Source organism: Enoplosus armatus, chromosome 18 (assembly GCF_043641665.1).
Source record: "Enoplosus armatus isolate fEnoArm2 chromosome 18, fEnoArm2.hap1, whole genome shotgun sequence".
NCBI lineage: Eukaryota > Metazoa > Chordata > Actinopteri > Centrarchiformes > Enoplosidae > Enoplosus > Enoplosus armatus.
The window spans coordinates 10,895,057-10,922,735 of record NC_092197.1 but is presented as its reverse complement, the minus strand read 5'-3'; the positions used below and the strand labels follow the sequence as shown (position 1 = coordinate 10,922,735).

Genomic DNA, 27,679 nt, shown 5'->3' with positions numbered 1-27,679 from the left:
GACTACAAGGGAATGCAACACTGCTTCTCCCTTCAGGCAGCCGTTACAAAAGCCATAACTGTTTTTGTATGATCGACCGACCGCCTAAACGTGGCTATCTGGTGAAGTCATATGAACACAGACATAACAACGTGTGCTGTATCTACAAAAAATGGTTGTTCCCAGTGAGGATTAAAGGAGATTTTAATGTGAATTCGTCCCCTGTAGTTTCGTTTTTATGTTCTCATTAACATAATTCTAATCAATTTTAATACATACATAGGTTTATCATGTTTCACTAATGGTCTAAATCTTGCTTTGAGCATATTTAAACATTTCGTCTCAAAGCCCTGATATGAGAAGTTCAAAGTCAGTTTAACACGTGCTGTTTGTTCCCGTCTTATTTGTAATGTGATGTTGCAGAAATGTATTATGATCAAATGCTGCTATTGGCGCTGGTACTGTAAGACTAAGATACAGGATGTTGATGATGATGATGATAAAAATGTGCTGGATTATTGTTTTTCTAATTCTGATCGAGATACTAAATAAAATATTTGTATGAAGAAACTTCTGGCCAAATGTGGAGCTTTTGCTCAAGTTCACTGTAGTGTTGTCTGGTTCGTGTTTTATGCTTGTTTGAAAGTAACACAAAAGGGTCTTCAGTTCAGACAAACAGCTGTAGCAGTGTCAGGTCTCTAATGCCTTATTCTCCCTTCAGCCTGCCACAGCAACAACAAAAAAAGTCCTTTTATTTACATTTCCCACAAAACAATCGTGCTGAAGAGAATCGCAATATTTATGTTTCACTTTTATTGAAGGGTGATTGGAGCATGTTTGAGTTACAGACCAAAATGTTACATCTGAGAGCGGCCAGAATGCACAATGTGATGATTTATGATGTAACTGATGTTAAACTAAATGTTTTCATCGTTCATCTTCAAGACTGTAGCTAGTGCCTGAGTTTGATCAGTAACAAGAGGCAGTTGACAATTTCTCAACCTAATAATTAAACAACTGTAGCTGTTTCTGTGTGTCTTGTGCACTGAGACAGAAAGTATTTATTTCAGTGTTGTATCTTCAGTTTACCTACATTGTGGAGCCATTGCACACATTCAGTTTTTCCAACACTAGTGGGCGCTGTTGGTAAAGATAAGAGCTCTGCTTCTAGTTGACACAGCTCCAAAACAAATTCTAGGTAAGTGTTATGTGTTACTGGAAATGAACTAACCCTGTTGGGTGTTGATCAAGGTTGTAAACCTAATCAGACATGAATTGATATAAAACAAAAAGGTCCAAGTTGACAATACAAGAGCTGACTGTTAAAATTCCTCCTGTAAAAAAGTATAAAAATACTTAAAAAAATGACATATCTCATACAAAAGTAAAAATATCTTGACAGAGGGCATTTCAAGTTGCATACCACTTTAGAAAATCTCAACACTGCTGCAGCTTCTTGCAAAATTGTCTTTCCTGTTAAGTCAATAAGTCCAGTTCTTGGGACAGTAAAGGGCGACACACTGGGGGGGGGGCAACTTACAGGGACTTTCTGAAGCGTACAGCTGTTTGGAGTGGAGTCCTCAAGCCTCTGTCCTTTTAGACTTCACAAAACAACACATTTCTTCTTCCTCTTACAGTTCCTTTGTTTTCGATTAAAGGCCAGAGTTCTTTTGGTGGCCTCTCTGAAAATGTCTTCCACGTTCTCCTGATACTTTGCCGAACACTCTAGGTAGAGCTCCGCGTTCATCTGCTGCCGGGTCTCCTCACCCTACATCCCAACCCAATATTAACACCAGGAATTAGACTGCAAGACTGTAATATAAATGCGATAAGTAAAGAAAAATGTTTGGAAGGGTGCTTCCTCTAATAGATCACAAAATGTCTTACCTGTGTGTAAGTGATGGGAGCCTGATTCATGGCCTTGAGCTTCCTTGTGCACTCTTTATCCTTCCTGAGGTCTGTCTTGCAGCCAATCAGGATGACAGGAGTGTCCCTGCAGAAGTGCTTCACCTCTGGGTACCACTGGGTGAACAAAATAAGAATTTAAGTAGCTGACTCATTGTATGTATTGTGTGCGTGTACTTGTGTTGTGCTCCAGGATCACACTCTTTGATAGCACACTATTTGTAAGCAGCACTGAGAGGAGGATGTCCAAGCACAACATTGAGTCCTTCCTGCATGCATGGGGGTGGGGGTCAATGTCCACATGAGTTAATCATAGCTAAAAGAATGCAGTCAACACCAACATACGACACTCTGACAATCATTTACAAACTGGACATTTGAACAGCAAACCTGAAACACTTCAGTTAAACGCTGACATTCTTGTGTCGTTGTACCTGCTGTGTGTAACTTGGCTCGTTGTTAATGCACCGTAGAGATTATTACCTTTATCAGGACATTCTCAAAGCTGTTGGGGTTGGTCACATCAAAGCAGACTAAAATCAGATTGGCTTCTTGGTATGAGAGTGGCCGTAGTCGATCATAGTCATCCTGTCCTGAAATAACGAGGACATACAATACCTGTTAGCTGATAAGAGTAAAAATGTGCACACAACTGTAAAAGTAACAATTCATGTGTGTAAATGAAGAGCAGGACTAAACAAAAAGTGGTTTGCTTTGGACGCCACAGCCTGAACATACAGATATGATGTATGTAGGGTAGATGCATAAAACCACATCCTGGCTTCAGCTTCCTTTTCCTCTGGTGCAAGGCACCCTGCTGTAATTATACAGAAGATAATCTGCCAATGCAGTCTGTCGTGGGTTTTCCTGAAAATTACTTTAAAAACTGTTCAGGTCACGTAGGAACTTCATGTTTTATGCCTCACAGAAACACAGCAGTTTGTTAAATACATGGCGGTTGTGAGTCAAGCTGGGTATGAAATTGAAACCTCAATTTAGGCACCACTAACACAAAATGGCACCACTTTACATGACAAATATAAACACATTTTTCTTCAGAAACTTTCAGTGTTTCATTTTTTCAACCCTAGAACTCTACCCAAATAACATACAGCAAATATCAACATAGTATTGAAGTGATCAGGGAATATCATAAACTAATAAAAATAATGCTCAAATATTAGTCTGACTCGAATATTGGCCAATGGATAGAATAGAAATACACTAACTCAGCTGTTTAAAATCATGGCGAACATATAAAGTAAATTAAAGTACACATTCAACATTAAATCAAGACGAGTACGGAAATTGCACTTGATTTCGTTTTTTTTGCTTATTTGTGAAGTCAAAATCAGTCTCTCGCACTAAATGTGCCTCTAAAGTTGATTCCATAACAGCTTGTCACTAATTACTAATATACAAACAGTTCCTGAAAGATGGCTTTGATGATTGACGTCAACATCGACCTTTACCACTTCCTGTGTGTGTGTCTGTCAGTGTCAGAACAACACAGGAACACACAGTGGGAGGATGTCTCAACTTTAATATATTTTAAGATATAAAACTAGAAAATTATTTCCCCCCCTGGTAATCACATCAGCGTCTGAGTCAGTATATGTGCTGTTTATCTCCACAACAAGTTTCTATTATATTTCCATTCAGTGGATACAGTGCATGGTCACTGAGCTCAAAGCCTGATGTCCCCCCACATAATGTAAAATGATGTAAAATGTACTGTACTGATACTAACAAATGAATCCAGGATGTTCAACATGGAGGTGATTTTTGAGTCTTACCAGCTGTGTCATACAGGTTGAGCTTTATCTCTTTTCCTCCGAGAGAGATAGTGGTGACATATTTTTCAAACACTGATGGCGCATATTTCTGTTTTTGACACACAAGAGAAAGATGTCCATTTTCTGATACAGCTGTATTGTATAGTTATATATATTTCTGCCCATTTATAAGTTATAACATTTTTATCAGAGAAGTTTATAATATTAGGAAATGTAGCTCACTTCTTTTTTTTTTACTAAATTTAGATTGAATAAAGGGCTGAGATAAGTTCAAATTTTAACATTATTGGAGTCTTTCACAGTTATAGTCAGACAAATATATCTGTACTACTAAATTAATATACAATTAATTAACATTAACTAATGATAGTAAGAGATGAGGTACATTACATGACATGGAAGCTCTTCTTACCTCTGGAAAATCACCTTTAGCATAAACCATCAGAAGTGATGTTTTCCCGCAGCCTCCATCTCCCACTATTACAATTTTAAGTTCGTCTCCTTTTTTTGTGGTACCATTACCAGTGCCAGCAGCACCGTTTTGTGTCATCTCGCCGATCAAACAGGCGCCTGGCAGGACGGGGCTGAAGAAACTCCCTCCAGATTTAAGTGAAATACATGGCAAAGCCTGGTGAATCTACATTTGGAAAGGCTGAGATGGTTTACAGGGAGTGTTGAGAGAGAGGAACAGACGAGCCTCATGTTTTACCAGGTAGCTTGCTCTGTTCACCACTTCCTGTTCCTGTCACATTGAAGCTGTTTCCAATTGACCCCCTACACTTCTCTCCTGTCCTATTATCAGTCTGCTCACTGAAAGCATCTCTGGGTAAGACTATGCTACAGCTGAGTTGCACATGTGGAGAAGTTGAGTCTGGCTGCTCCTACTTCCTCTATTGCATGTTTCATTTTATGGGTGGGCACTCAATCTGAAGCACTGCCTCCAACCACAGAAGTGTGTGCGGAGGAAGAAACTCTAAAAATGTTCTTGATTCTTGTCTGTGAAGTCATGAATGGGTGCTGCCTGGAGATGCTCTGATGGCAGTGGACAGGCTGAATGGCATCTAACCTTGTACCTCCATTAGAGCTTCTTTACTTTTGTGAACTTGCTTTCTCAGAAACCTATACTGCTAAAAGACCACTCCCTCTTCTCCTTAGAAGAAATTATAACATAAGTAATAAACCAGCTGCCTCACTTGTCATGTCATGTTTATCTATTATGTTAGTCTATTCTGTACACAGGACATCTATTGCCTATGTGTCCGTCATGAAAGAGGGATCCCTCCTCTGTCACTCTTCCTGAGGTTTCCACCATTTTTTCCCCGTTAAAGGGTTCTTCCTGATCTGAATCAAGGGTCTAAAAATAGAGGGTGTCCCATGCTATACAGATAGTAAAGCCCCCTGAGGCAAGTTTTTGATATTGGGCAATATAAATACGGTTGACTTGACTTGATTCTTCAAATATACTATATCTTAGGTGCATTTCATTTTGAGTTATCCACCCTTTTCATTGTCAGTCAATATGGAATATTCCTTTAATAGAAATTCAGTAAATGTCTAACATATATGGGATTCCATGCTCCTGATGGTTGACCAAAAATGCTCATTTTACTTCATGAGAAACTGAAATGTATGAGGTACATACATTTTAACTGATTCTATGATTGTATAAAATTCAAAAGTGCCTTTACATAAACCTTCAGCCACCATGCAGCCAGTCTATATGCTGAATCTAATCATGCACAGCATACATGCATTTCAAAGAACTGGCAGTCTGTTCTTTGTTCCTGTATTTCCCCTTATAATGTGATCTTTTTGTATCCCCAGGGGTATTTACATGCAAGATGTCAGTCACACTTCTCTGTTCAATCTGTATGGCTGAATGCAGCCGTGACATCACAGATTGGGCGTAAGGACAAACTATTCTCTCTCTTGTCCCAGGGTGCAATGTACAGACATCTCATCCAACTAATTACATGAGCAAAATAAAACTGATAGGTTTGGAGATAACACTGACGGAGGTACAGTATGTTACCTTACTACATGGTGAAAACATGTTCGTGCTGTTTTTAAATGGGAGGCTGAGGGTGTGTGAGGCAGACGGGCTGCTTTAGGGTATGAGGAATAGCTTCTCAATGCTTAAAGTAGGGTTAGACAGTGAGCCAGATGTGGTGTATCTAATAATGATCAAAAGCAACTGGACCTGCACTGTAGTCGTATAAATCCAGTCCAGTTTCCTTTGAGTTATTACTGGATGACCTGGATGAATTTTCGTGGACATTACATCATATGCAATAAAATTATATTTTAACATTAGGTTTGGGAATATGTTTCAGCGACGTTGGTGATTGCTAACAGTTACAGAAATATGATGGGTAGGTTACAGTGGGAATCACGAGAGAGCAGATCATAGGGAATGAGCCAGAATACACCAAAAATGTTACTAGAAGATTACTCTTGATTCAGTCTCTGCTCTGGAGCATGTTCTCTTTCATAAAGGCAGTCAGACTTGTCAAACGGTAGGCTACAAAGTCAAATCTGAAGGTTAAATTTAAGTGGTCACTGGCTGGAAAATATGCAGTTAGTGGGTAGGAGTGCTTAACATTTGAGCAAGCTGTCCCTTTAAGAGGATAAGCTGACACTGCCCTTTACTTTGTCTATTTTAAGAAAACACATGTAATCTTTCAAGTATTTTCCCTGAATACACACACATTTACTGCAATACCTTAAAGGGAATTTCACCTTAAACAATACTGCAAATTGCTCCTACAGCCATGTCACCCTGCAACATGAATTATGTTCATTGTGTATTTTAGTGTAGTATGTGTCTAATGTGTCATGGCAGGCTAAAAAACAGTTTTAAATATGGGCCTAAAACCACTTGAAGTTAAAAATTGCAATGCAAGTTAATAAAAACAATACACAACCTGTTTCAGTTTCCACAACAACAAAACATACAGATTAGTGTATAGTCTATTTATTTAAACATCTCAGAAACAGACAGGTACTGCCAAGTAAAAGAGACTAAATCACAAACCACACTGGAATATTACACTAATAATACACTAGACATGCAAACATGTAAGAGCTAGAAAGAAGAAAAAACAATGTTTTAAGTAAAATTAGTACAGTACCACCAATCTGCACGAAAAATCCTTGAATAAGCCAGTTTACCCATAAATAGTCACAAAAAAAACACACACAGAGCGCCGAGGAAACCTGATTTCAGTGAACAATCCGTCAGAATAAAAGGCTGAACATGCATAGAAAGACAGAGAGAAAGGGCATACATCAGTTTGACGGGCTGACTCCACAGAAATAACCATACACCGTTCTCATGTGCCCCATATGGTTCTACAATACGGTATGGTGTAGCACATGCTATGAAAAATGCCTGTATAATAATAAAAAAAGTGCTTGTTTGACTTACAAGGTGAAACTGGCAGCCTAACATGTGAATAACGTAGCCTATAAAAGGATATTAAAATGTCCTGTAGGTGTACAAAATATCCATACGTGTACAGCCCCTTTTCATCAATTAATAAACAAAGAACAATTGTCAAAAATAGTTTGTCGCCGTGTAGAGAGACAGCTGTCCAGCAGAAGAGAGGCCAATCCTCTGTGTGGAATATTCCAGTCTGTCAGCGGCGCGCAAAGCTGAATGGCGCAACCCACCGGGGAGGGTTTTTTTTTTTCTTTTAAACAAAGGCCTATAAATAACTTCATTGGCGGATTTGAGCGCAAAATGTTCACCTTTGTTACACACATAAAAACCTTCTTCACAATTTTGTCTCCATTGCACTGGATGTGTGTGTGTGTGTGTGTGTGTGTGTGTGGGGGGGGGGGGGGGGGGGGGGTCTAGAAAGCAGGGTTGGAGAGAGAGGAATGCTGTCTGCTGCCTCGTGACCTGCAAATGGAGGAACGTGCGCACTTGGCAGCCGGATCTAGGAGTGGATAACAAGAACAACGGGCCTCTCACACACCGACTACGATTTTGTGTGTCCTCGTACACACGCTCACGCAACGACAAACAAGAGTGTGTAACAGGCACTATAGTGACGCACCTTAAATAACTCTATTTTCAACTTCTTTATCGAATAAAATACTTTGTATTATCTGATCTTCAGCATTTTAAACACTCGAAGCTAGTGATCCGCCGGTCTTTGTCTCGAGCCAGGCAGAGCAAGCGCGGAAGCCCGAAGCACCCCCTGTGTTATTTTCACCCAGATACAAAACAACAGGGCTGCTGCGGAGGATTCCAGATGACCTTATATGGCAGTGAGGGGGGTGCAGCAACACGCTCGAGCTCTCATGGCAACCGTCCAGAGCTCTCGGATTACTGCTGTTGCCAGGGCGAGTCAGCCCAGCAACCGACAGCCTCAATACGCCACTTTATTAACGTTTTCTTCTTTACACGCAGTGTCGACTGTTTTTCTTCTTTTTTTAAAAACTTCTTGTTAAACATACACTGTTCCCTTTCGAGTAAAATCACCCCCCTTGTCTCGGTCGGTGTAAAGACTTCCTGTTGAATCACCGAGAAACGTCCTCGGAAAAAGCCAGCTCTCTCCCCGAGTGAACGAGCCTCACCCAGTTATGGCGCAGCAACATTTTACAGCACAGTGCTCTCCTTTGTCTGTAAAGAAGCCATTTTGAGACAAGAGAGCAGCAGAGAAACCATTGAACAAGTGTAGCCTATATATCACCAAAAACGTCTCTTTGGACAGAGGGAAGCAGTGAAATATACGAGATTTCTCCCCATAAGATTCATTTGCTCGTTTAAGACTTGGATTACATGTTTTGAATACTAACTGTAAGTTTGCAATATCAACCAAAACATATGGGTTACAGTTACATTTTTACAAAAGTCGATATAGTTTTTCTGATAACGTTTAAACGACCACAATTAATTCTTGTTCATGTTGTCTGTCCTATTAAAATACTTACATGTAGACATAAACTGGCAAATTAAGTGAAATAGCTCAAAATCCATTACCTTTTCAAAACAACATTTCCTTGTGGTTTTACATGATGTAGCTCAGTTTGAAATGTCGAAATGGAAGAGGTTATACTTGACTGCAATCCTGTCTTCAAGGAGAGAGAGGAGATGGTTTGCATATTGCCCACACAGATGATGCTTGAAAATGCATAGGCTATTCGCTGGCTGAGAGGCAATGCCTGCCACTGATCAAAAAGTTTTCAAAAGAGCTCTATCTTTCGTGCTAATGGATTCCTTCCTTTTCAGGAGACGCTTTCCCACCCCCTATTAATGCCATTATTAGAGGATCCGAAGATGGAGCTGAAAACATTCCTCCTGCCCCTGCGTTTAGGCCTGTTAACTGCATTTCACCAAAGTGCTGAGGTAAATATTTTCACCATAAGTGTTTTCCCTCCATCTGTTTCCTCTTAGGTTTGACAGTCTATTTTTTTTTTAACCGTTGACGAAACTGTAAAAACGCTACCTGACTGGGATTCTTTAAACATTTAAATATGCCCTTGAAGCGAGGTCAAGCCGACGTTTACACTTTGGACGCATTTGGTTCTTAAATGGCAAATGGACAGCACAAGCCTAATCGTGCTTGAAGTTGTCTCCACAGTTGTAGGGAGGGTACAACACAAGCCATCAGGGTGTTACGCGTTGCTGTTGTGAGAGGAAAGTGTTTAAAGTCATTAATCAAAGCAAATGGGTTATCAATCAACATTCAAAATTGCAGGCAGCACAATAAACTATTTAGCAAAAGGCCATTAGTTATCCATGGCCTGCTTTCAGTCATTTGAGGAGCAGTGGTAAAAAACCTGCACTGTAGGCTATATATTTATGTCAGCATGCCAGTGAACATATTGAATAAAGTTGGCTATTACAGACACCAAAATTTTCTATGTGATCAAATTGATAATAGCTCAATATACAGGTTGACAGAAAATACTTTTAATAACAGTAATAGCATGCCCCACATTTTACATTAATACATTACCAAAACTGTAAAAATTATTATAAAAGAGTTGAACTTACTCATTGCTACTCATATCCTACAAGGCCATAAGTGCAATGCCAACAATCAGCCATTACACAATGTCACTTTAACTGTGTTTTTTTCTTTTCTAATTTAACATCTTCAAAACCATAAAGCTGTTTATTTACAACATTTTGGTTTCTTTTCACTTAAGAAATATAAATACTATTATATGGGTGTGCCATGACCTAGTTAAGACAAAGATGGATTCCAGGCAGAGGAAAAAAGGCTCAAAATGTCACAGGGTATTACATCCAGTACATTCTCTTCCTTCTTCTCAATCCTTTAAAAGGAGGAATCATAGTTTTATCATAGTCCGTGAGAGATGAGGAAATCAAGTGTAAGATCCCTTTTGGAACAAAGGAAACCCATATAGGCCATTGAGTCCTGTTTTAGGAAAATGGCTGCCGAGAGCGCTCGGCCCCCTCTCTCTCTGCTCTCTGTTGAAGGACTCCTGAGCCGTGCTTCTAATAGCAGACAGCTCCTCTGCTGCTGCGCTCTGATTGGCCCGCCGAGCTGCCGCTGTTAACCAGCCAATTGCCCGAGCACTGCAAAACACCAGGCAATGTCAAACAAAATCCAGTTTGTTCGACAATACAGTTCATAAAAAATCATTAAGCATGATAATTCCACACGGGTTTAACATTATACAATTAAAAGCTCCATTGTTTTTTAAAACATTGTAAAGTATCGACAAGGTTTGGCACTAGTTTACTAACAGACTAACTGACAGAGAAAGAGACGTAACGATAACGTAACAAACCGCCGCAATCCAACGGTTATAAACGTTATAAACTGCTTAATTCAACTCATCAGCAACCGACTTTCGTATTAAAATCCTATGTTAGACATTTCACAGTAGCAGTCAACAACTAGCTCTACAGGAGTCCACATTTGTTTGTTTTCGTTTTCAAACATGGCCCGACATGTTTGAATTCGTGAAAAACCTGCGACCACATCAGTTTTATTAGCCTTTAGTGGCAGTTAAGAAGATATTGCCCCCCGTGTCTATCTTGTGTTTGCCATTTGGGTAAATGCAATCGGCAGATTCCACACAACATTATTTAGAGGTTTAGCGACACAAAGCTGTTACCGGGTCCATAATAACCTCGTGTATGTATACGGACGTTACTACTTGAGTCGTTTAAAACATTACAATTTTATACAAGGCTGTAGCATCGTTAAGTGGCCAGTGGAAATAGAAATAAGTTTGTGACGAAAGTGCGACTAGCATCGGAGGTGGGCAAGCCTAGCGGTGTATTGTGGGAGAGACAGAAGCTACAGACCAGAGGCACACAATATGTGTTGGCTCTCGCCGAAAAGGAGGCAGTATTCTTCAAGCTAAATCATGTAATGTAAGCGGCGAAAGGAAAGCGATTTCGTCTTTTCATCAATTAAAGCAAAATCACTCGATCGGACGAACCATGTCCAAGCCAGGGGAGAGAAACAGATTGAACGAAGACCATGGCAGAAAGCAGAGTTCAAGTAAGCTTGTTCTTTTTTTCCTCTTTCTCCAGCCCTCCTAATGCCTGTTTTCCGTAACTGGGATATAAGCTAAATCCCGTTTTCGCTCTCACTTGGGTTACCCCTACCACCAAAGTCATGCATCTGTAACGCTTGGCTGTTGGAAAGTGTTGGGGGCTGGTAACGGGACCGTGTTTAGCGTTGCCTCACGATAGCTCTTCTCTCCTTGTCGCTGCCTGTCGTTTCAGGTTTGGCGAACGGCATGGACAGTCATCCCGTCTGCGGCTCGGCGGAGAAGCGGAGTCACCACTGGAGAAGTTACAAGTTGATCATCGACCCGGCGCTGAAGAAGGGATCGCACAAACTGTATCGCTACGATGGACAGACTTTCAACATGCCCGTAAGTGGACCGCCTTTGACGCGGCGAAACGGCTACAATAGTAACCGAGTAGCCGACCTCCATGATAGGTTACAATGTGGCTGTGGTGCCGTGGCCGGGCATGTTCCAGCATCTTGAACCGCGTGTCGGAGGTGTTCATTTTAGTCAAACACCGCGTCCGGTGTGTGTAAAACTACTTTGCAACAAGTTCTCCCTGTGAAGTTGTGAATGGGATGGATAACAGTAATGTGTCTCCCTCCCCTCCTCTCCTACAGAACCCCGGGATGCCACCAGTGGACATCGTCCGAGACCCCAGGATCGGTCGTCTCTGGACTAAGTACAAAGAGACGGACCTACCGGTGCCGAAATTTAAGGTATCTACTCTGACTGGAAGTATGATGCCAGCTTTTTCCTTGTGGAATAGGGGGGCTGTCAAAAGTTGCAGACACACCCCCCTCACTCATCTTTGGGATGTCGAGTGAAAGTCTGATTGTCGGAGGGCTGTTAACACCAAAATAACACGCTGCTCTGATGCCTGCAGAGGGCTGACTGGATTTGCATGTTCATCGTAACTACTCTGGCGCTGTTCTTCTTATCTCAGCTGTCAGAAATGACCCCACATGGTGCAACATTAACCCGACAACACCTGTAACTCCTGTCATTCTCCTTCCAGATCGATGAGTGTTACATCGGCCCCGTGCCTCCAAAGGAGGTGACATTCGCCCGGCTGAACGACAACATCAGGGAAGGATTTCTTACCGACATGTGCAAAAAATTTGGAGAAATCGAGGAGGTCGAGATCTTGTACAATCCGAAAAACAAAAAGCACCTGGGAATAGCCAAAGTTGTTTTTGAGACCGTGAAAGCCGCCAAGGTGGCAGTGCAGTCGCTTCACGACACGTCTGTTATGGGAAACATCATCCACGTGGAGCTGGACCCGAAAGGTAAACAGAGATTCATCCATTCAAGGGAAAGACGTGTAACCTACATTTATGCACGGCCGAGCCTGTTCTCTGCTGCAGGAGCAAAACAACACTCAGAGTGAAACGTTGCCTTGTTTTGAATTATTAGGAGGACAGCAGTCACGTGCTTGTGTGTAGATTTACGTGGTTGCCTGGTAACGTGGGATAATTGAATTTCATTGAATGTTAGCCTGCTCCCACAAGCCCAGAGCTGAGGGTGCTGTGTACTCCCACTGTGCATGATTTCAGAGCTGTAAACAAACACAAACCAATCTGTCAGAGTTGTCTCACCTTCAGATTGTGTCTTTTGAGGCACATTTAAATAAAATCACTGAAAGTAAGTTTCTCCTTCGTTAACACTGTGAAGATTCAAAGGCTCTGCTGTACATACAAGAATTTAATTGTTTTAATTTTTTACAATTTAAAAGTGAGTGTTGCATTTTGTGTAGCATGCTGCATATAGGTTATTGCCTCAATGTATCACGTATAATGTTTCAGATTACCATATGTACATTAACAATATTTAATGCATAACATAATCTTTTTACAGTTTACAATTCCTATATAGTCAGGCATAAACAATACAGAATATTAGTTATGAGGCTCCTACTGTTTTATAATAATATAATAATAATAATAATAATAATAATAATAATAATAAGTGCATACTACCCTTCTACAAATGTTTAGATTTGTGTTCAGCTACCATTGAATAATCACTGTTATATAAATCATCCCGGATTAGTTTTAATAAAGCCTGATGGCATTGAGCTTTCTTCATAGACTTGGCATCAGACCCATGCATATTTACCGTTCTGCAGGTGAGAATCGCCTCAGGTACTTCCAGCTCCTGATGAATGGTACCTACACTCCGCGGACCCTGCCTGTTGGTGGAGAGGAGGCCAGAGAAGTTTCCCCTCGAAGCCTGGCAGAAGCCTTACTGGTAAAATATCCTCTAGCAATATGCAAAATATGTATTTTCTGTTGTTGTTCATGGTTGTGGTGAACTCACTCTCTTAACTGTGACAGTGGGAGTTGCATGATAATAATATGGTTTAGTACAGTCTCTACTGGTTTTTCAAGGTCAGCCTGGAGAACAGTTGCATGTAGTCGTGATGACTGAGTTGTAGTGTTACTTTGTAGAAATAAGCCAATTTGCCAATCTAAGCTGACATCCTTATCTGTAATCCATTTTATCAGTGCAGCAGGTGGGGGAGTAGAGCAGACCCTTTCCTGTGGACTGAAATCACAAAGCCACTGAAATGTGCACTTTGGCCTCGCAGCATGACATCGTCCAGGCATTGTGCCTAAATACTCTTATCCACTAGTGTTTTTTTAGAGAAGATCTTAAGAGGTGTACACTATGACTTTCGTCATCTGTGGGAAAATGATCCAACTATTTACCATGGCTGCATTGAAGTTACAACCAAAAGACATTCTCAACAAAATGTCTGGGGTCTTTTTTTTGTTGATGGTACAGGTTGTATTAGTGTGAATGTTTGCCTGTGACACCTTGATTCATCCCGATCCTCTTTGTCTCCTCTTAAGGCCTGCGAGCCCATCCGCAGGTTGTCGGAGAGCAGCGTGTCTGCTGTTGGAGGAACATTGCCACCCAGCAGCTCCACCACTCCTCTGTCCCTGGAGACGGGCTACTCCAGCCTAAGGCAGGACACACCCCAGTCCCAGGGAACCCCTCATACCCCACGCCAGACAGGTACACCATTTTCTCAAGACTCCAATTACTCCAGTCGGCAGTCCACACCTGCGTACCAGTCCAGCCGGCCAGAGAGCTCCGGAGGTTACAAATCTCGCCGACATGAGAGTAAGTTCCAGGATGCCTACAACCGCAGACCGGAAAGGCCTCAGTACCGCAGCAACATGTACCGGAGTACAACGTCTGAACAAGCTCCCTTCAAACAGCACCAACTCACCCCTCCTGAACCTCCACCATCCACCCCCTCCTTCACCTACACAGCGCCTCCCCCTGCTACGCCCAACTTCAAGTCCGCCTTCTCGCCCTACCAGGCTCCTTTGCCCCCTGCATTCCCCCCGTCAGAGCCAGCTTTCCATCACCCAGCCCAAAGGGAGGGTGAGTACCTCAGACCGCCGCAGCCGCCTCTGGCAGCTGCCACTGACTTTTTGCCCGTCAAGGACAGACCAGAAACTCCTCCGATCCCAGAGCCCCCACCAGAGCCCGTGCCCCATCCGACCACCCCTCCGCCACAAACACCAGAGCACTGCCCCTCACCTGGCTCCCCCACACTGGATCCAGAGCGCAATAGCCTGGATTCCCGCATTGAGATGCTCCTCAAGGAGAAAAGGACAAAACTGCTGCCGTTCCTGGAGGAGCGAGACTCGGACACTGAGGTGCGAATGGAGGGAAGTCCGATTTCCTCTTCGTCCTCTCAGCTGTCCCCAATTCCCCCTTACACGAGCGGCTCCCAAGGTGGCCAGCAAAATTCCCGTCCCTCTAGCACAGGCTTGGAGGACATCAGTCCGACCCCACTGCCAGACTCAGAAGATGAAGAGCCGATTCCTGGAACTGCCTCCCAGATCAAGAGAATCAGCTCTCCTGTCCAGGAGAAGATGAGCAACAGCGACCTCAAAGATGGACATTTTCGAGGCCACACTCCCACTGACAACATGGACACGGTAAGGCACAGATATAGATTTGCATGAAACGTATAAATGCCTGTTTAAAAATAATAATATGCATATTTAAGTGAAGTTTGTCACATTTCACAGGAAACGGCATAAAGTGCCAAATGTAGTGAACATTAGCTCGTATTAGTTGATAGTAGCACGGTGCTGGTGTTTACTCACAGCTGTGGATGACGGTTACAAGGAGGACACAGGAAGTGAGGTCTAGTTTCAGTGCAAGGTGGTAGTTGTAAACTTTCCCTTTTGTTTCACTCCATCTTGTAAAGGAAGTTCCGATTTCACAACAGTATGTATGAAGGTACCGCAAAAAGAAGGTGTTTGCTGTTTCAGTTAACTGCTGTCTTCATGTACGTTTTTGTATAAAGAACAAATATGATCTTAAAATGACTAAGAGGTAGTATTTGTCTAAGAACTACGTTTTTGAAAAAAATATATTTGGTAGAACATAATGTCTGAATATGCACAGAAAATATGTAAATCCCTTGTAAAACATTTGAAATGAGTTATGAATGAAACGTTTTAGATGCATAACCTGCAGCCTTACAAATACCTTCACATTCATATGAAGTTGATCTCCCTGTTTGAAGCCACAGTAACACCATCTGACCTGTGATGTTGTATTTCTACACTTTGTGCTGTGCTTTGAAAGGAGAAATAGGAGCCGTTCTGCTGTTGGGGGAACTGAACACTCTTGTTTCCTCTTTCTGACACTCACCACTCGCTCACACAAGGAGGAAAACACAGTTTGGCTGTTAGCCCCATTCAGCACCACACTTCCTGGTTTTGCAGAGCCTGACAGTCAGGATTGGCCGCAGAGTCTCACGTCTCACATTTCAAGTTATCACAAAGCAAGCAAACAGGTCATTTGGGTAACGACGCCACTCCCATGCTGAGTTTACTGTACTTAGTTTCATTCCTGCAGCAGTTGTGACAGAGATCCTTTTATAATAATAAACAGCAGGGAAGAGAATTCATTACTGATGTGTTTAATGGCGCAAGTCTTGCATTCACATTATCTGCTATGGTTTTAGGAATAAATAGATTGATGCCTAGAGCAAACATCTCTGTTTGGAAACACGCTGACCAGCTGCATGGGTCAGTTGTGTTTGGCTGTGCTAATGCTAATACTAAATTTTGAACTCAAATCAGCCCTTAAAGCATGTGTTGCTCTTTTTGTGAAAGACTCACTGAGTATCAAACCTCAGTACTTTTTGTTATTGACTAAAAATACTGTAGGTTGGCATTGTTAGATTAGTATTATTTGTTATTATTAGTATTATTTATTATTGTTCTTTGAACAGATTTTTCCTGATTTAAAAATGTGCCAATTTTATTGAAAGTTGCGTGGCTGCTTGTGCTTAAACAATTAACATTTGAGAATGTAAGCTTCTTTTGTTAATTAAAAAAACAGTGATTTGTAAACATATGATTGATTTGGTATTGTTTGAAAAATGTCAAACTATATTCATAATTGTTGTAAAACCTAAAGGGGCCGATTGACTAAACAATCTTAACTCAAGGTCCACTTACTAGCTTTTTCCTGAACTTTTCAACCTTATCTCAAGGTCTCTATAAGTAGATGGTGTTAGCTCAGTTGTCATGGAGATGATTGAACTTGCATAGTCCTGACAGGTTGTCCCTCTTCACACAGGGTCATCAGTCGTCAGGAGAAGACATGGAGATCTCTGACGATGAGATGCCTGGGACTCCAATCACCGGTGGAGAGTGTGGCAAGGGCATTGTTGTGAACTCTGCAGTGTCCCCGATGCAGACCATGTCCATTCCTCCTCCCGGCTTCCCCCCTCTCCCACACCAGGCCGGCTACCCGATGTCACACCACCACCTGCCCCCTCACTCTGCCGTCCCGGGACATCCTGCTCACCTGGCCGCTCATCCTGGAGTGCCTCCCCATATGCTGACACACATGGGTCCCTACACTCATAGCATGATGCCGCTGGTGCAAATGGAGCTGATGAACTGCTTGCGGTGGGAACAGTGGAGCACCGTTCCCATGTCTTTCCAGATGCAGCAGCAGATGTTGAGTCGCATGGCTCAGACTCGAGGGCACTATCCTTATCCACATTTTATGGACAGTGGTGCATCTGGGCCTTTTGGGGGACCCTACGCGCCTCTGTCTATGGGTGCTACACCTGCTAGCAGCACCGGAGCACCAGGACAACAGTGGCAGCATCCCAGTATACCAAAGTTCAACCCTACTGTTCCTCCTCCTGGATATGAGACTAAAAAGGAGGATCCCCACAAGGCCACTGTTGATGGTGTGCTGCTGGTCATTGTCAAAGAGCTGAAGGCCATCATGAAGAGGGACCTCAACCGCAAAATGGTGGAGGTGGTGGCTTTTAGAGCCTTTGATGACTGGTGGGATAAAAAGGAACGTTCAGCAAAGGTAAGTCTGTTTTATATTATCTTAAATTGAACACCTTTGGGTTTAGGATATACTGTTGTATTTCTTTATATCAGACGAAACAAGATGTCTCCTTTGCTTGCGAAACTTGCAATGAGCATTTTCACAATTTTTTGGCATTTTATAGACTAAATGGTTAATTAGGAAAAATAATCAACCTATTAACTGATCGTAAAAATAATCGTTAGTTGCATTTACATCTGACGCAGTAGGTGTTTCATCTGTAGCTAGGATCCAGTCACAAAAATACTCTCTAATGAGGGACTCTTTTTTTTTTTTTTTGTACAATTCAGTATAATAACAGGGTTTAATACAATAACTATCTAGCATTTAAAATCATATATAATTCTTTTTTTCCCAGGCGTCTTTGACTCCAGTGAAGGGTGTGGAGGCGAAGGAAGAAGAGAGACCAAAACCCAAAGAGACCATGGGTTCAAGTTTGCTGGAGAACTGGAACAAGGGGGAGGGACTGGGCTACGAGGGTATGGGCCTGGGAATCGGTTTGCGAGGAGCCATCCGCTTGCCCTCCTTCAAGGTAAGCCTTGAAATCTGTCTCCTTGTTTTTCGACCAGTTGCACTGCCTGTTGGTGTTTAATGGTTGCATATTGTGTTCAGGTGAAAAGGAAGCCTGAGGCTGCAGCAGCCGGGGACAATAAACGAGCCCGACCCTCCACTCCAGTGGATGACGAGCTGGAGGATGAAGGTAACTCTCTACTATCAATACAGCAGACCAAACACTCTTTGGTCTCCACGTTGACACTTGCAATTGTCTCTTTTCTTCCTGGTGTTATAAAATTGCTGATAGCTAATTTATCTTGTGGTTAATTTCTGTCAGACCGCGATCGGGACCCAGCTGAGCTCCCCTCGGACGATTCCAAAATGGACGCCGACGGCATGTCAGCAAAGCGACGGCACTCAAGGCCACTTGAACTGGACAGTGAGGGAGAGGAGGAGGTGGACACCTCAGGGAAGGAGGAGGAGTCATTGTCTGACAGGGAGGAGCCTGATGAAATGGAGGCTAGCGATAGGCTGTTGTCAGGCAAAGTAAGCGTCTCAAAAATTACCATTCATTGTGTATCTGTTGCATTATGTTTCACACAGTGTGCTTTGAATATTTGTGCATTTTGTGTACATTTTTATGATTTGTGATCATCTCTTAGGAGAGTGGTGATGAGGAGGGTGATGATGAAGACGAAGGCGACTCATCCAGTGACAGCGCTTCCTCTGATTCGTCTGATGACGGTACTTTAAATATCAGACAGAAACAGTTGGTTGGTGTTTTTTTTTGTCTGTTTGCTGTAATTTATCCTTTCTTTGCCGTGTTTCTTGCAGAAGCCGAGAGTTCAGTGTCCTCCAAGGCCAGCTCAGACTCCTCAGAAAGTGAAGACTCCTCTGACTACGAGGTAAGCTCGGAAGAGGAAGATGATGAGGAAGATGAAGAGGAGGCAGCGGCACAAGATGTGGAGTACGAAGGCAAAGAGGCTAAGACCTCCTCCTCGTCTTCATCCTCTACATCTTCATCTTCTGAAGAGGAGGGGGAGACAGAGACCAAGGCACCAAGCCCTCCAGCTGGACCAGTCCCAGAGGATAGGGAGGGCCAGAGGAGCAGGGAGGAGCAAAGCAGCAAGCCCAAACGCAGACCTCCTAGTCCTGAGGAAGAGGTGATGGAGGATCTGAAGCCACCATCACCCAAAGGCATCCCAGGTCTGCTCCTAATTCTTTATTATTCATTCGTTGTATCATTTCAACAGAGGTGTTTATGATTTTGAAGACTTGATATCAGAGGTTCAATGAAATGAATATCTTTTCTTGTTTTGTAGTCAAAGAGCGACACATCGGTGTGGACAGCAACATTCCTGAGGTGAAGTCTGAACTTCAGGAGCATGTAGCGAACCTTCGGCCTCCCACTCCCACAGGTGCCCTGCCCGACAGCGACCAGGAGACCAAAGCCAAAGGTAAAGCAGAGACTGAGGAAGTAACCTGCACCCCCGGCCCATTAGCCCCATCCCACGTAAATGCAAACACACCTGTCCCCAAATCTGTCTCTGCATCTTTAATGCACCTCCCTCTCCCTCCTCACCCGGCAGTAGAAGGTCGTTCCCTCCTTCATCCACCCCCTGGTCCCCTGCCTGACCTCCCTCAGCGGGCCAGGCTCCCCACAGACGAGGATATCCCCCGCACGCCGGGCAGGGACCTGATGGAGCGTGCCCGAAGTCTGGGCAAGTCCCAGAGCACAGACACGGTGCCCATCACACCCGGTAGTGAAGGCCCGCTGACGGGCAGCAGCCTGTTGCTTAGCTCCCCTCACATCCCTGGTAGCCCCTTTTCTTACCCTGCACAGTCCCCTGTCCTTAGTGCTGGAGTCCCCCGCACTCCAGGAAGAGACTTGACCTTCACCCCTGTCTTCCCTGATCCCACTGCACTGACTCTTAATAGGAAAATATCCTCTGAAAGCCTAGACGATAGACCTGTTTTTAAGGAACCGCCCATCAGCGCCCTTCCTAACCAGGCCCTGTCAGGTGGAACAGAGCATTCAGCCAGTGTCCCTGAAGATCTGCCTGCTGGTCTCACTGTAGACGTCCCTGTGCCCTCAGATACTGCCCCATCAAAGAGGAAACCTGGACGACCCAAAGGCAAAAAGACCCCAGCTGTCTCTGCAGCCGATGAGTCCTTGGAGCTCTCATCAGAGTCCACCGTTCTGCCTCCTCTTGGCGATCTTTCCACGCAAACGATGTCTGCCAAGTCCCCCAACCACCAGAGCCTGGACTTCCGGGAAGGAGAGTTGGAGCCTCAGATGGTCCTGCCTGCCGAAGACGGCTTCCTGTCCTACGAAGAAGAGGCACCTGTGGCCGTGAAACCAACACGGCGGGCGCGGCGAGGCTGGGAGGAGCTGCTGCTGGGCAGCCTGTCCCCCGTCACCTCGCCTCCTCGGTCGTACTTCACCCCTCGCACAGAGTTCGAGGAGATGACCATCCTGTATGACATCTGGAACGAAGGCATAGACGAGGAGGACATGCGTCTTCTGCAGATCACTTATGACAAGATGCTCCAGCAGGATAACGGCAATGATTGGCTCAACGACACGCTCTGGGTCAACCATCCTTATATCCTTTACTGCTTGATGTCGGCTGAAACCAAATCTTGTGATCAATAATATTAATCTTTATGTATATGTCACATCTTGTAACAAAGCTACAAAGTGCTCCACAAATCATTGTAGGAGATCAGTCCAGTTATTATTTTCTTTTTTTAATAGTTTAATAGTTTTGCACTGTGTGTATCAAATAGCAGCCCCCTCTGGTGGTGAAAATTAGGAACTTTTTGGCTGCTATTTAGCATCTGTTGAGCTTCAGAAGTGTTTTGGTGCTGTGCTTCAAGGCCTTTTCAGTAGCTTCCTTGACTTCCCTGCACCTACCAACATCCCTCGAGTGAAGAAGAAGAGAAGAGACGACGGCATGAGGGATCACATGACCGGCTGCGCGCGAAGTGAGGGATACTATAAGATCGACAAGAAGGACAAGATCAAGTACCTTCAAAGCACCAAGTTGCAGTCAGAGGAGCCGCCGGTCGACACACAGGTGGGTTGCGGAGTACAGACTGCGATGCTTGACTTACCTATAGTGGAAATACACAGAGAACATTAGAGGCATAATATATGTTAACCTGCTCTAACTCCTCCTCTCTGCAGGGTATGAGTATTCCTGCACAGGTCCACGCCTCCACCAGAGCTGGCTCAGAGCGGCGCTCGGAGCAGCGGCGTTTGCTGTCCTCGTTCGCATGTGACAGCGACCTGCTGAAGTTCAACCAGCTGAAGGTAAATACAGTCGAATAGAACTTTGCTCCAGGGGGCAGTTTGATTCACCCTGGGTTTTATAAAAAGAACAGTAAACAAGAACAGCCGACAGACAGGCACAACAAACACAGACAGAACTAACCCTAACCCCAACCCTTTCCTGTGACACTTGGCTCCCCTCTTCTCTTTCAGTTCCGTAAGAAAAAGATCAGATTCTGCAAGTCACACATCCACGACTGGGGTCTGTTTGCGATGGAGCCCATTGCTGCTGATGAAATGGTGATCGAGTACGTGGGACAGAACATCAGACAGGTGAGAGGCAGCTGATTGGTTGGTTTGAAGTGAAACATGGCTATTAGATAGTGAATAAATATTTGATGTGAATAATTGCATTCAAGATTTATGAGGGATTATACTGTATATTTATAGACTTTTTATTTTCAAATATAACAAGTGCAACAACAAACCTTTAAGCAAAGTAACTTTTACCAAGTCTTTACTCCAGTGGAACGAGGTCACAAACTTTCTGATCTGATGTGGTCAGAGGTGTTGATATGTTGACTGACGGCGAGATACACCGTTCAGTTCATGAGCACGCACCATTGATAGGGTTAAAGTAGAGACCCAGGGGCGTTCTACGTCAGAAAAAGCTGTTTCATTTTAAAGCTGTCAACCTTCTAACGAGTGACAATCTTCCATTGGCAGGTGATCGCGGACATGCGGGAGAAGCGCTACGAGGAGGAGGGTATCGGTAGCAGCTACATGTTCCGTGTTGACCACGACACCATCATAGATGCTACCAAGTGTGGCAACTTCGCCCGTTTCATCAACCACAGCTGCAATGTAAGGCAACATCTGCATGGTGCTCCTTTTGTTAAAGCTTCAGCACCAAGTATATGAAACAGAAACACAAGCTGAGAAGCAAACATATTCTAATTATGTCTGTATTCTTTTTGGGTCTTTTCTTTCAGCCCAACTGTTATGCGAAGGTCATCACAGTGGAGTCTCAGAAGAAGATTGTGATCTACTCCAGACAGCCCATCAACGTCAACGAGGAGATCACTTACGACTACAAGTTCCCCATCGAGGACGAGAAGATCCCCTGTTTGTGTGGGGCAGAGAACTGTAGGGGAACGCTGAATTAACGTCCAATTTGAGGTCAGTCCTCTCCAGGGTTTAAAAGTGCTGTCCTTTAAAAGTTTCCCAGACAAGCACATGTCGAGACCCCGGGCGAGGAGGAAGTGAAGAGGGAAGATTTTCTTTGGAGGTCGTCTGGATCGAATTCAGCTTCCCGTACAGCACTATTCACATATTTAACTCTAGATTGTTTACGATTTATGGTGCTCTTGAAATGAAAAACACATAGTTTTTTATGTCTGCCAGTGACCCAGAATTTACTAAACACTTGACTTGCTGGTGCAGCATTCCCCCCAACCCCAATGTCGGACAGTATTTGAGCATGGTTCCCTCCACATCCAGTCCTGGTTTGTACAGTTTTACACTTTTTCCCTCTCATTTGTCTCATAAGCTTTACGTACACCACACGTGGTACAAAAAAACAAAAACAACACAGACTCACATGTTCAGCTGCTTACTAACACTGTCAAGACGCACAAGCCCACCAGGAAAACACCTCTCTCAGTGGGGGAAGACATGGTCGGCACCCGAGCAGATGGCAGACGGCGCTGTTTCCACCCAGCAGCAGGCGGGCCCCGCCACGGACTGCAACCCTGCTTTCTCGCTCTTACCTCCTCTGCACCAGTTTTCTTGGAAATGAATCAACCTGATTAAACTAAAAAAAAACAAAAATCAAGCAACAGTAGTCGTTAAGTCCTGCCACAAAATCTGGAACATTTTGGATATCACACCTGCTCTCACCAGCCAATGACGGATCATGCTGCTTCCTATTCGTTTATGCAAAAAGTTAAAGATGGCGTGCAGAATTTGTATTAATGATATTCCAGTGTTTTCCAGTTTTGTTTAGGTGAATCTCTTCTTTGCTTGTTTCTTCAAAGACACTATATTTGTGTGTTTGTGTGTGTGTGAATGTGTGCGTCAGGCTTCTGATTGAGAGAATTTATCATCATATCTAAATGTGTGTGTGTGTGTGTGTGTGTGTGTGTGTGTGTGTGTGTGTGTGTGTGTGTGTGTGTGTGTGAGTGCACTGCCCCCTGTAGGCCGCAGCGCAGAAGGCCAATCATGCAGAGCTTAGAAAACGAGAAATGTAATCAGTTCCTGTCTACATCCACTGGGCAGCGTTTGAAAAATACTTGTGAAACTAAGTTTTCAGCTTTGGAAGAAATAATTCTTTCTCATTTTAAGTGCCATATGAATGTGTAGCTGTCTTTGTTTAACCTGAGCAGGCAGGTGATTGTAGGGAACCGTCACCTGGAGCTGTGTTAACATGCATGTGCAAATAATTGCTGCCTATTTTTTTTTTTCCCACCGCTCTGGGTGTTTGATGATGATGGTGTTTCGGCTTCCTTCATCCGTGCCTGGGGTGACCATCTCATGTTTGTGTGCTCATAGATTCCTCTTCAGCGGCAACACTTATTACTCTACCAGTGTTCAATGTTTCCTGCGAGACAGAAGTGTTTTCTCCGACCCAGCAGACGTCCTCGCCGTAGTCCGTGAGGGTTGTTCTTTCTTCATAAACGTCATTAAGATGAAAAAAAAACTTGTGAATGCACTCGAGGCTTGCACTTGCACTGCTTTACGCCCTCTCTTAGCCAATCAGTCGCCCCTTCGAGACCAAGTCAGTCATTGCTTTTCATTCAGTTGGATTGATTATGGAGACTTTTCTGTTTTGTTTTTTTTCACCAGTGATGTTTATATTGTATATGATTACTTGTACAGAAGATCTAAAGCTTTTTTATCTTCACAGGGGTAACACTTTTAAGATGCATCTCTCTCTCTCTCTCTTTTTTTTTAACAAAAGACTGAGTATTTAAAAATATTTTCAGGGATCTGTAAAAGGAATCTGAGGGTTTAAAAGGTTGTTTATTTAAAAGAAAAAGGTCCACTGTGTACAAGTCTCCACCTCCCCTTCGAAAGATTGTTTCTTGTGGAAACGTCTTCATTTTCTGCCCATTTGCTTTGTAATTCTAAAATATGTAAATACTGTAACTGTGAATAACTATATAAGTATATATATATATTTTTGTTCCCTGGGATTTGCTACGTGAACACCGCTCAGAGATCTATGTAACATATGAGGTGAGCGCTGAGCTGGTAGCAGGAAATTCAGCTTGTGTCAAGCTTTGTTTTTTTTATTTTCTGTTGTAAATTCTATGAAAAGTTGTTTGCGGTGTGGAGAAAAAAACATAAAGGTGCAGAATCGGCATGGGAAGAGGATTGAAGCATCAGCCTGTTTCTCATGTCTATTTATTACACAACAAATGTATGAAAAAGGAAAAAAAAATGGAAATAAAGCAATTTTGCATACATCCATAAACAGTGGTTGTTTTTCATGAAGCACAATGTGGCAGAAGAAATGAAGAAAACATAAACTATAAGTGGAATTATTCACTGATGGATGATCAGCTGAAATAAACCCACTCAGTCCTACTGATGCTGAGTTTTCATGAATGGAAACAGTAGGCAGCAGCTCACCAAACAATGACAGGTTTGATCGGGGACCCGGTCATGTGATTCACTGTCCTCCCGACAAACACACACACACACAGCCAGTATGTTTCATACCACCAATAACAAATGAAAGCTTCACTAGTATAGCTGATAACAAAATGAAAAGGTAAAAAAAATGGATTCCAAGTGTTAATACTTAATGTTGATTCATTATGTGTAATGTAATTTAGGATGATGACGAGTTTTCCTCCCAACCAGACTCTACTAATTTTTAGAGCTGTTTTTAAGTTCAATTCAAGTCTGAAGTTTGTCAGTCTCAGGTCTCAGGAGTCAAGGAATCAAGGTGGAAGTGGTGGCCATAAGGTCAGAGAGGCTGGAGGAGCAGGCTTGAGACAGTCTGAGCATCTTCCAGGTGTGAATGTGTCTGAAAAGCATCTCAGTGAAACTGAGTAAAATAGAGATTAAAATGGCTTTTCAGGTCTCTGAATGACAATGTTTCAAAAGACACATTTGAATATATTAGTTTCAAAGCTGTTGTTCACAGGTCCTTTTTCACGCAGCTGACACCAAATCCTGTCAATAAATAATTAAATATGTAAAGTGAGTGGCTGTACAAGACCTGCCAGTCATTGTCTTATTTATGCTTTTTTAAAGTCAGGTCTTTAGGGAGTCCAGTCTCAGGGAACGTTTTGTGACTTACTGTAAATCTCACTCAAGTCTAAATTCTGCAGCTCTGCTTATTTCAGTCATCACGTCCTCCTCTGGTCGAAGTTGTGTTATTAATCGGTGAATTCAGCTGCTGTTGTGTTTGGTTTCAGTGAAAATCTGCAGCCTGACGTCACCTTCACTAAAGCTCTCACACACACAGAGAGAGACAGAGAGAGAGAGAGGAAGAGGAGGCTCACAGTGTGGTCTGTGTGTGTCTGAGTGTGTGTGTTGCCTCGAGGTCACGACAGGAGGAGGATGGTGTGACCACAAGCAGAGAGGATGGGAGAGCAAGCAGTGAATGATATCAGAGGAACACACACCTCCACACCAAGTGATCTGATTGGTCCGACGTTATCTCTCCAACTGTGCTCTCTTGTTTGTTAACCACAGAGGTACTTTGATGATGTCATGATTTTTCTATCGTAGCACTTTTGCTGCTTAAGAGACAAACTTAAGATTCGTCTACAGGCTGTGTGGTGTCAGAGACTGTATGCTCCTGCTGGGTTGTGTTATTTTATCTTTTCGTGTTGGTGCTTACACACCTTAGCCACAGATTTACAACCACCTGAAGCCTCTTTGCATAATAGTCATTGCTTCATCAAACAGGCAGATAACGCAGAGAGAAAAGGCAAATGTCTCTCATTACTCAGGAACAATACCAGCAAATGTGACACAGAGCAGGACGTGTATGTTTATTGTTTGAATACATGAAATGTACAATATCAACCCCACATGTGAGACTTTTTCTGTCGCCTCTTTGCATACTTGAAGTCCTTCTTCTACATACTGCTAGTTTACATTGATGCTGATGGCAAAATATGCAAATGATGCACACACACACACAAAGAAAATGTTGCATGTTGGATGCAGGAGAGGTGGCTCAGTAGCAGGCTATTACCTCCACTTTCCTTGAGGTCCTTTGTTAATGAGCTCTGGCTTCTTCTACAGGCCTTTTTCACAGCAGACATCTTGACTTGTCATAGCAGGAAATGCACAGCTGTTACTTATAACATGAGCGATGGCTCTGCTATATTTAAGTGTATCAGTGGGCCATGTCAGGAAGCAAGCAGGCAAAACAGGTACAACCCTGAAGCAGGTAAAGCTGAATGCCTTTCAGCCCGTATTAATGTTATTAATCATACCTGTTATAACATGTCAAAGCATCAGTGAAAAAGGCCTATTAGCTCATAATGTGCTGGCTTGTTGAGTTGTACAGGTAACGTTCAATTCCCCTTCTATTGAAATTCCTGCATACAAGACGCTACAGTTGAGTTATTGTTAACGCCCCCACATACTGAATGTGTGCATAATGAAAATACTTGACATGAACAACAGCCAAATCCACTAAAACAGACTTTCATGATTACTTTACTTTTTATTTCCCTTTCTTTATAGCCATGCTAGCAGCACCTTTCATCTAGCGCCATCATCAGGTCAGTTTGTTTTATGACCAAATACCTTAAAAACCAATGACATTCCCATCAGCCTCAGTTGTATTTTGTGTTTACTGCTAATTAGCAAATATTAGCTTGCTAATGTGCTAAACTAAGACATGGTTATACCTGCTAAACATCTGCATGCTAGCATTATCATTGTGAGCATGTTAGCATGCTAATGTTTGCATTTAGCTGAAGTACAGCCTTACAGAGCTGCTATCTTTTCACTTAGACTAAATGTATCTTCTGTCTTTTACTATTATCACTCTTAAGTTTTAATATTTGTGGAGTTACAAACAGTATCTGACTCAAGGCTAAATGAAAAGAGCACATATGTTAGGATTGTACCTTTTCAAGAACAAGCTATGAGTTCAAAAGGCCTACAGTCATAAATGCATACATGGCCGCCATCACAAAACACATTTAAGTGCTACCATTGTTCAATTCACATTATTTTAACCTGTTAGTAACAAGACATATTTTTAATCACATTTTTTAAATGCACTAATGGAGTTAAATCCTGCAGAGACAGCAGGGCACAATCATGAAACGTTTAGTAACAGTTCAACGTTTTACAG

The 27,679-nt window shown here is 43.0% G+C and overlaps 2 protein-coding genes across 2 annotated transcripts; one reads left to right on the top strand and one right to left on the bottom strand.

Moving 5' to 3' along the window:
* Positions 1-772: 772 nt before the first annotated feature.
* On the bottom strand, positions 773-4,511 carry rhof (ras homolog family member F). The gene is made up of 5 exons (XM_070924043.1): positions 4,093-4,511; positions 3,681-3,768; positions 2,368-2,477; positions 1,867-2,001; positions 773-1,747 (listed from the first exon to the last, which is right to left on the bottom strand). Exons 1-5 carry the CDS (start codon positions 4,228-4,230, stop codon positions 1,583-1,585), a joined length of 636 nt encoding a protein of 211 aa, XP_070780144.1. The 5' UTR covers positions 4,231-4,511; the 3' UTR covers positions 773-1,582.
* A 6,513-nt stretch (positions 4,512-11,024) lies between these two features.
* Positions 11,025-22,514, top strand: setd1ba (SET domain containing 1B, histone lysine methyltransferase a). The gene is made up of 18 exons (XM_070924658.1): positions 11,025-11,173; positions 11,401-11,552; positions 11,807-11,905; positions 12,205-12,475; positions 13,315-13,436; positions 14,042-15,145; positions 16,806-17,558; positions 17,938-18,111; positions 18,192-18,279; positions 18,412-18,620; positions 18,737-18,818; positions 18,909-19,280; positions 19,397-20,680; positions 20,988-21,154; positions 21,265-21,390; positions 21,562-21,681; positions 22,075-22,212; positions 22,341-22,514. The coding sequence occupies exons 1-18, from the start codon at positions 11,113-11,115 to the stop codon at positions 22,512-22,514; spliced, it is 5,496 nt and encodes a 1,831-aa protein (XP_070780759.1). The 5' UTR covers positions 11,025-11,112.
* The last annotated feature ends 5,165 nt before the right edge of the window (positions 22,515-27,679 follow it).

What these genes read in the sequence shown, in the direction of transcription:
- setd1ba (XM_070924658.1), top strand. Translation starts at nt 11,113, where the DNA reads ATGTCCAAGCCAGGGGAGAGAAACAGATTGAACGAAGACCATGGCAGA. An exon ending in GACAGACTTTCAACATGCCC is followed by an intron (nt 11,553 to 11,806) that starts GTAAGTGGACCG and finishes CCTCTCCTACAG; the next exon opens with AACCCCGGGATGCCACCAGT. An exon ending in GCTCTGGGTCAACCATCCTT is followed by an intron (nt 20,681 to 20,987) that starts ATATCCTTTACT and finishes ACTTCCCTGCAC; the next exon opens with CTACCAACATCCCTCGAGTG.
- rhof (XM_070924043.1), bottom strand. Translation starts at nt 4,230, where the DNA reads ATGACACAAAACGGTGCTGCTGGCACTGGTAATGGTACCACAAAAAAA. An exon ending in CAACCTGTATGACACAGCTG is followed by an intron (nt 2,478 to 3,680) that starts GTAAGACTCAAA and finishes TCGTTATTTCAG; the next exon opens with GACAGGATGACTATGATCGA. An exon ending in CTCCCATCACTTACACACAG is followed by an intron (nt 1,748 to 1,866) that starts GTAAGACATTTT and finishes GTTGGGATGTAG; the next exon opens with GGTGAGGAGACCCGGCAGCA.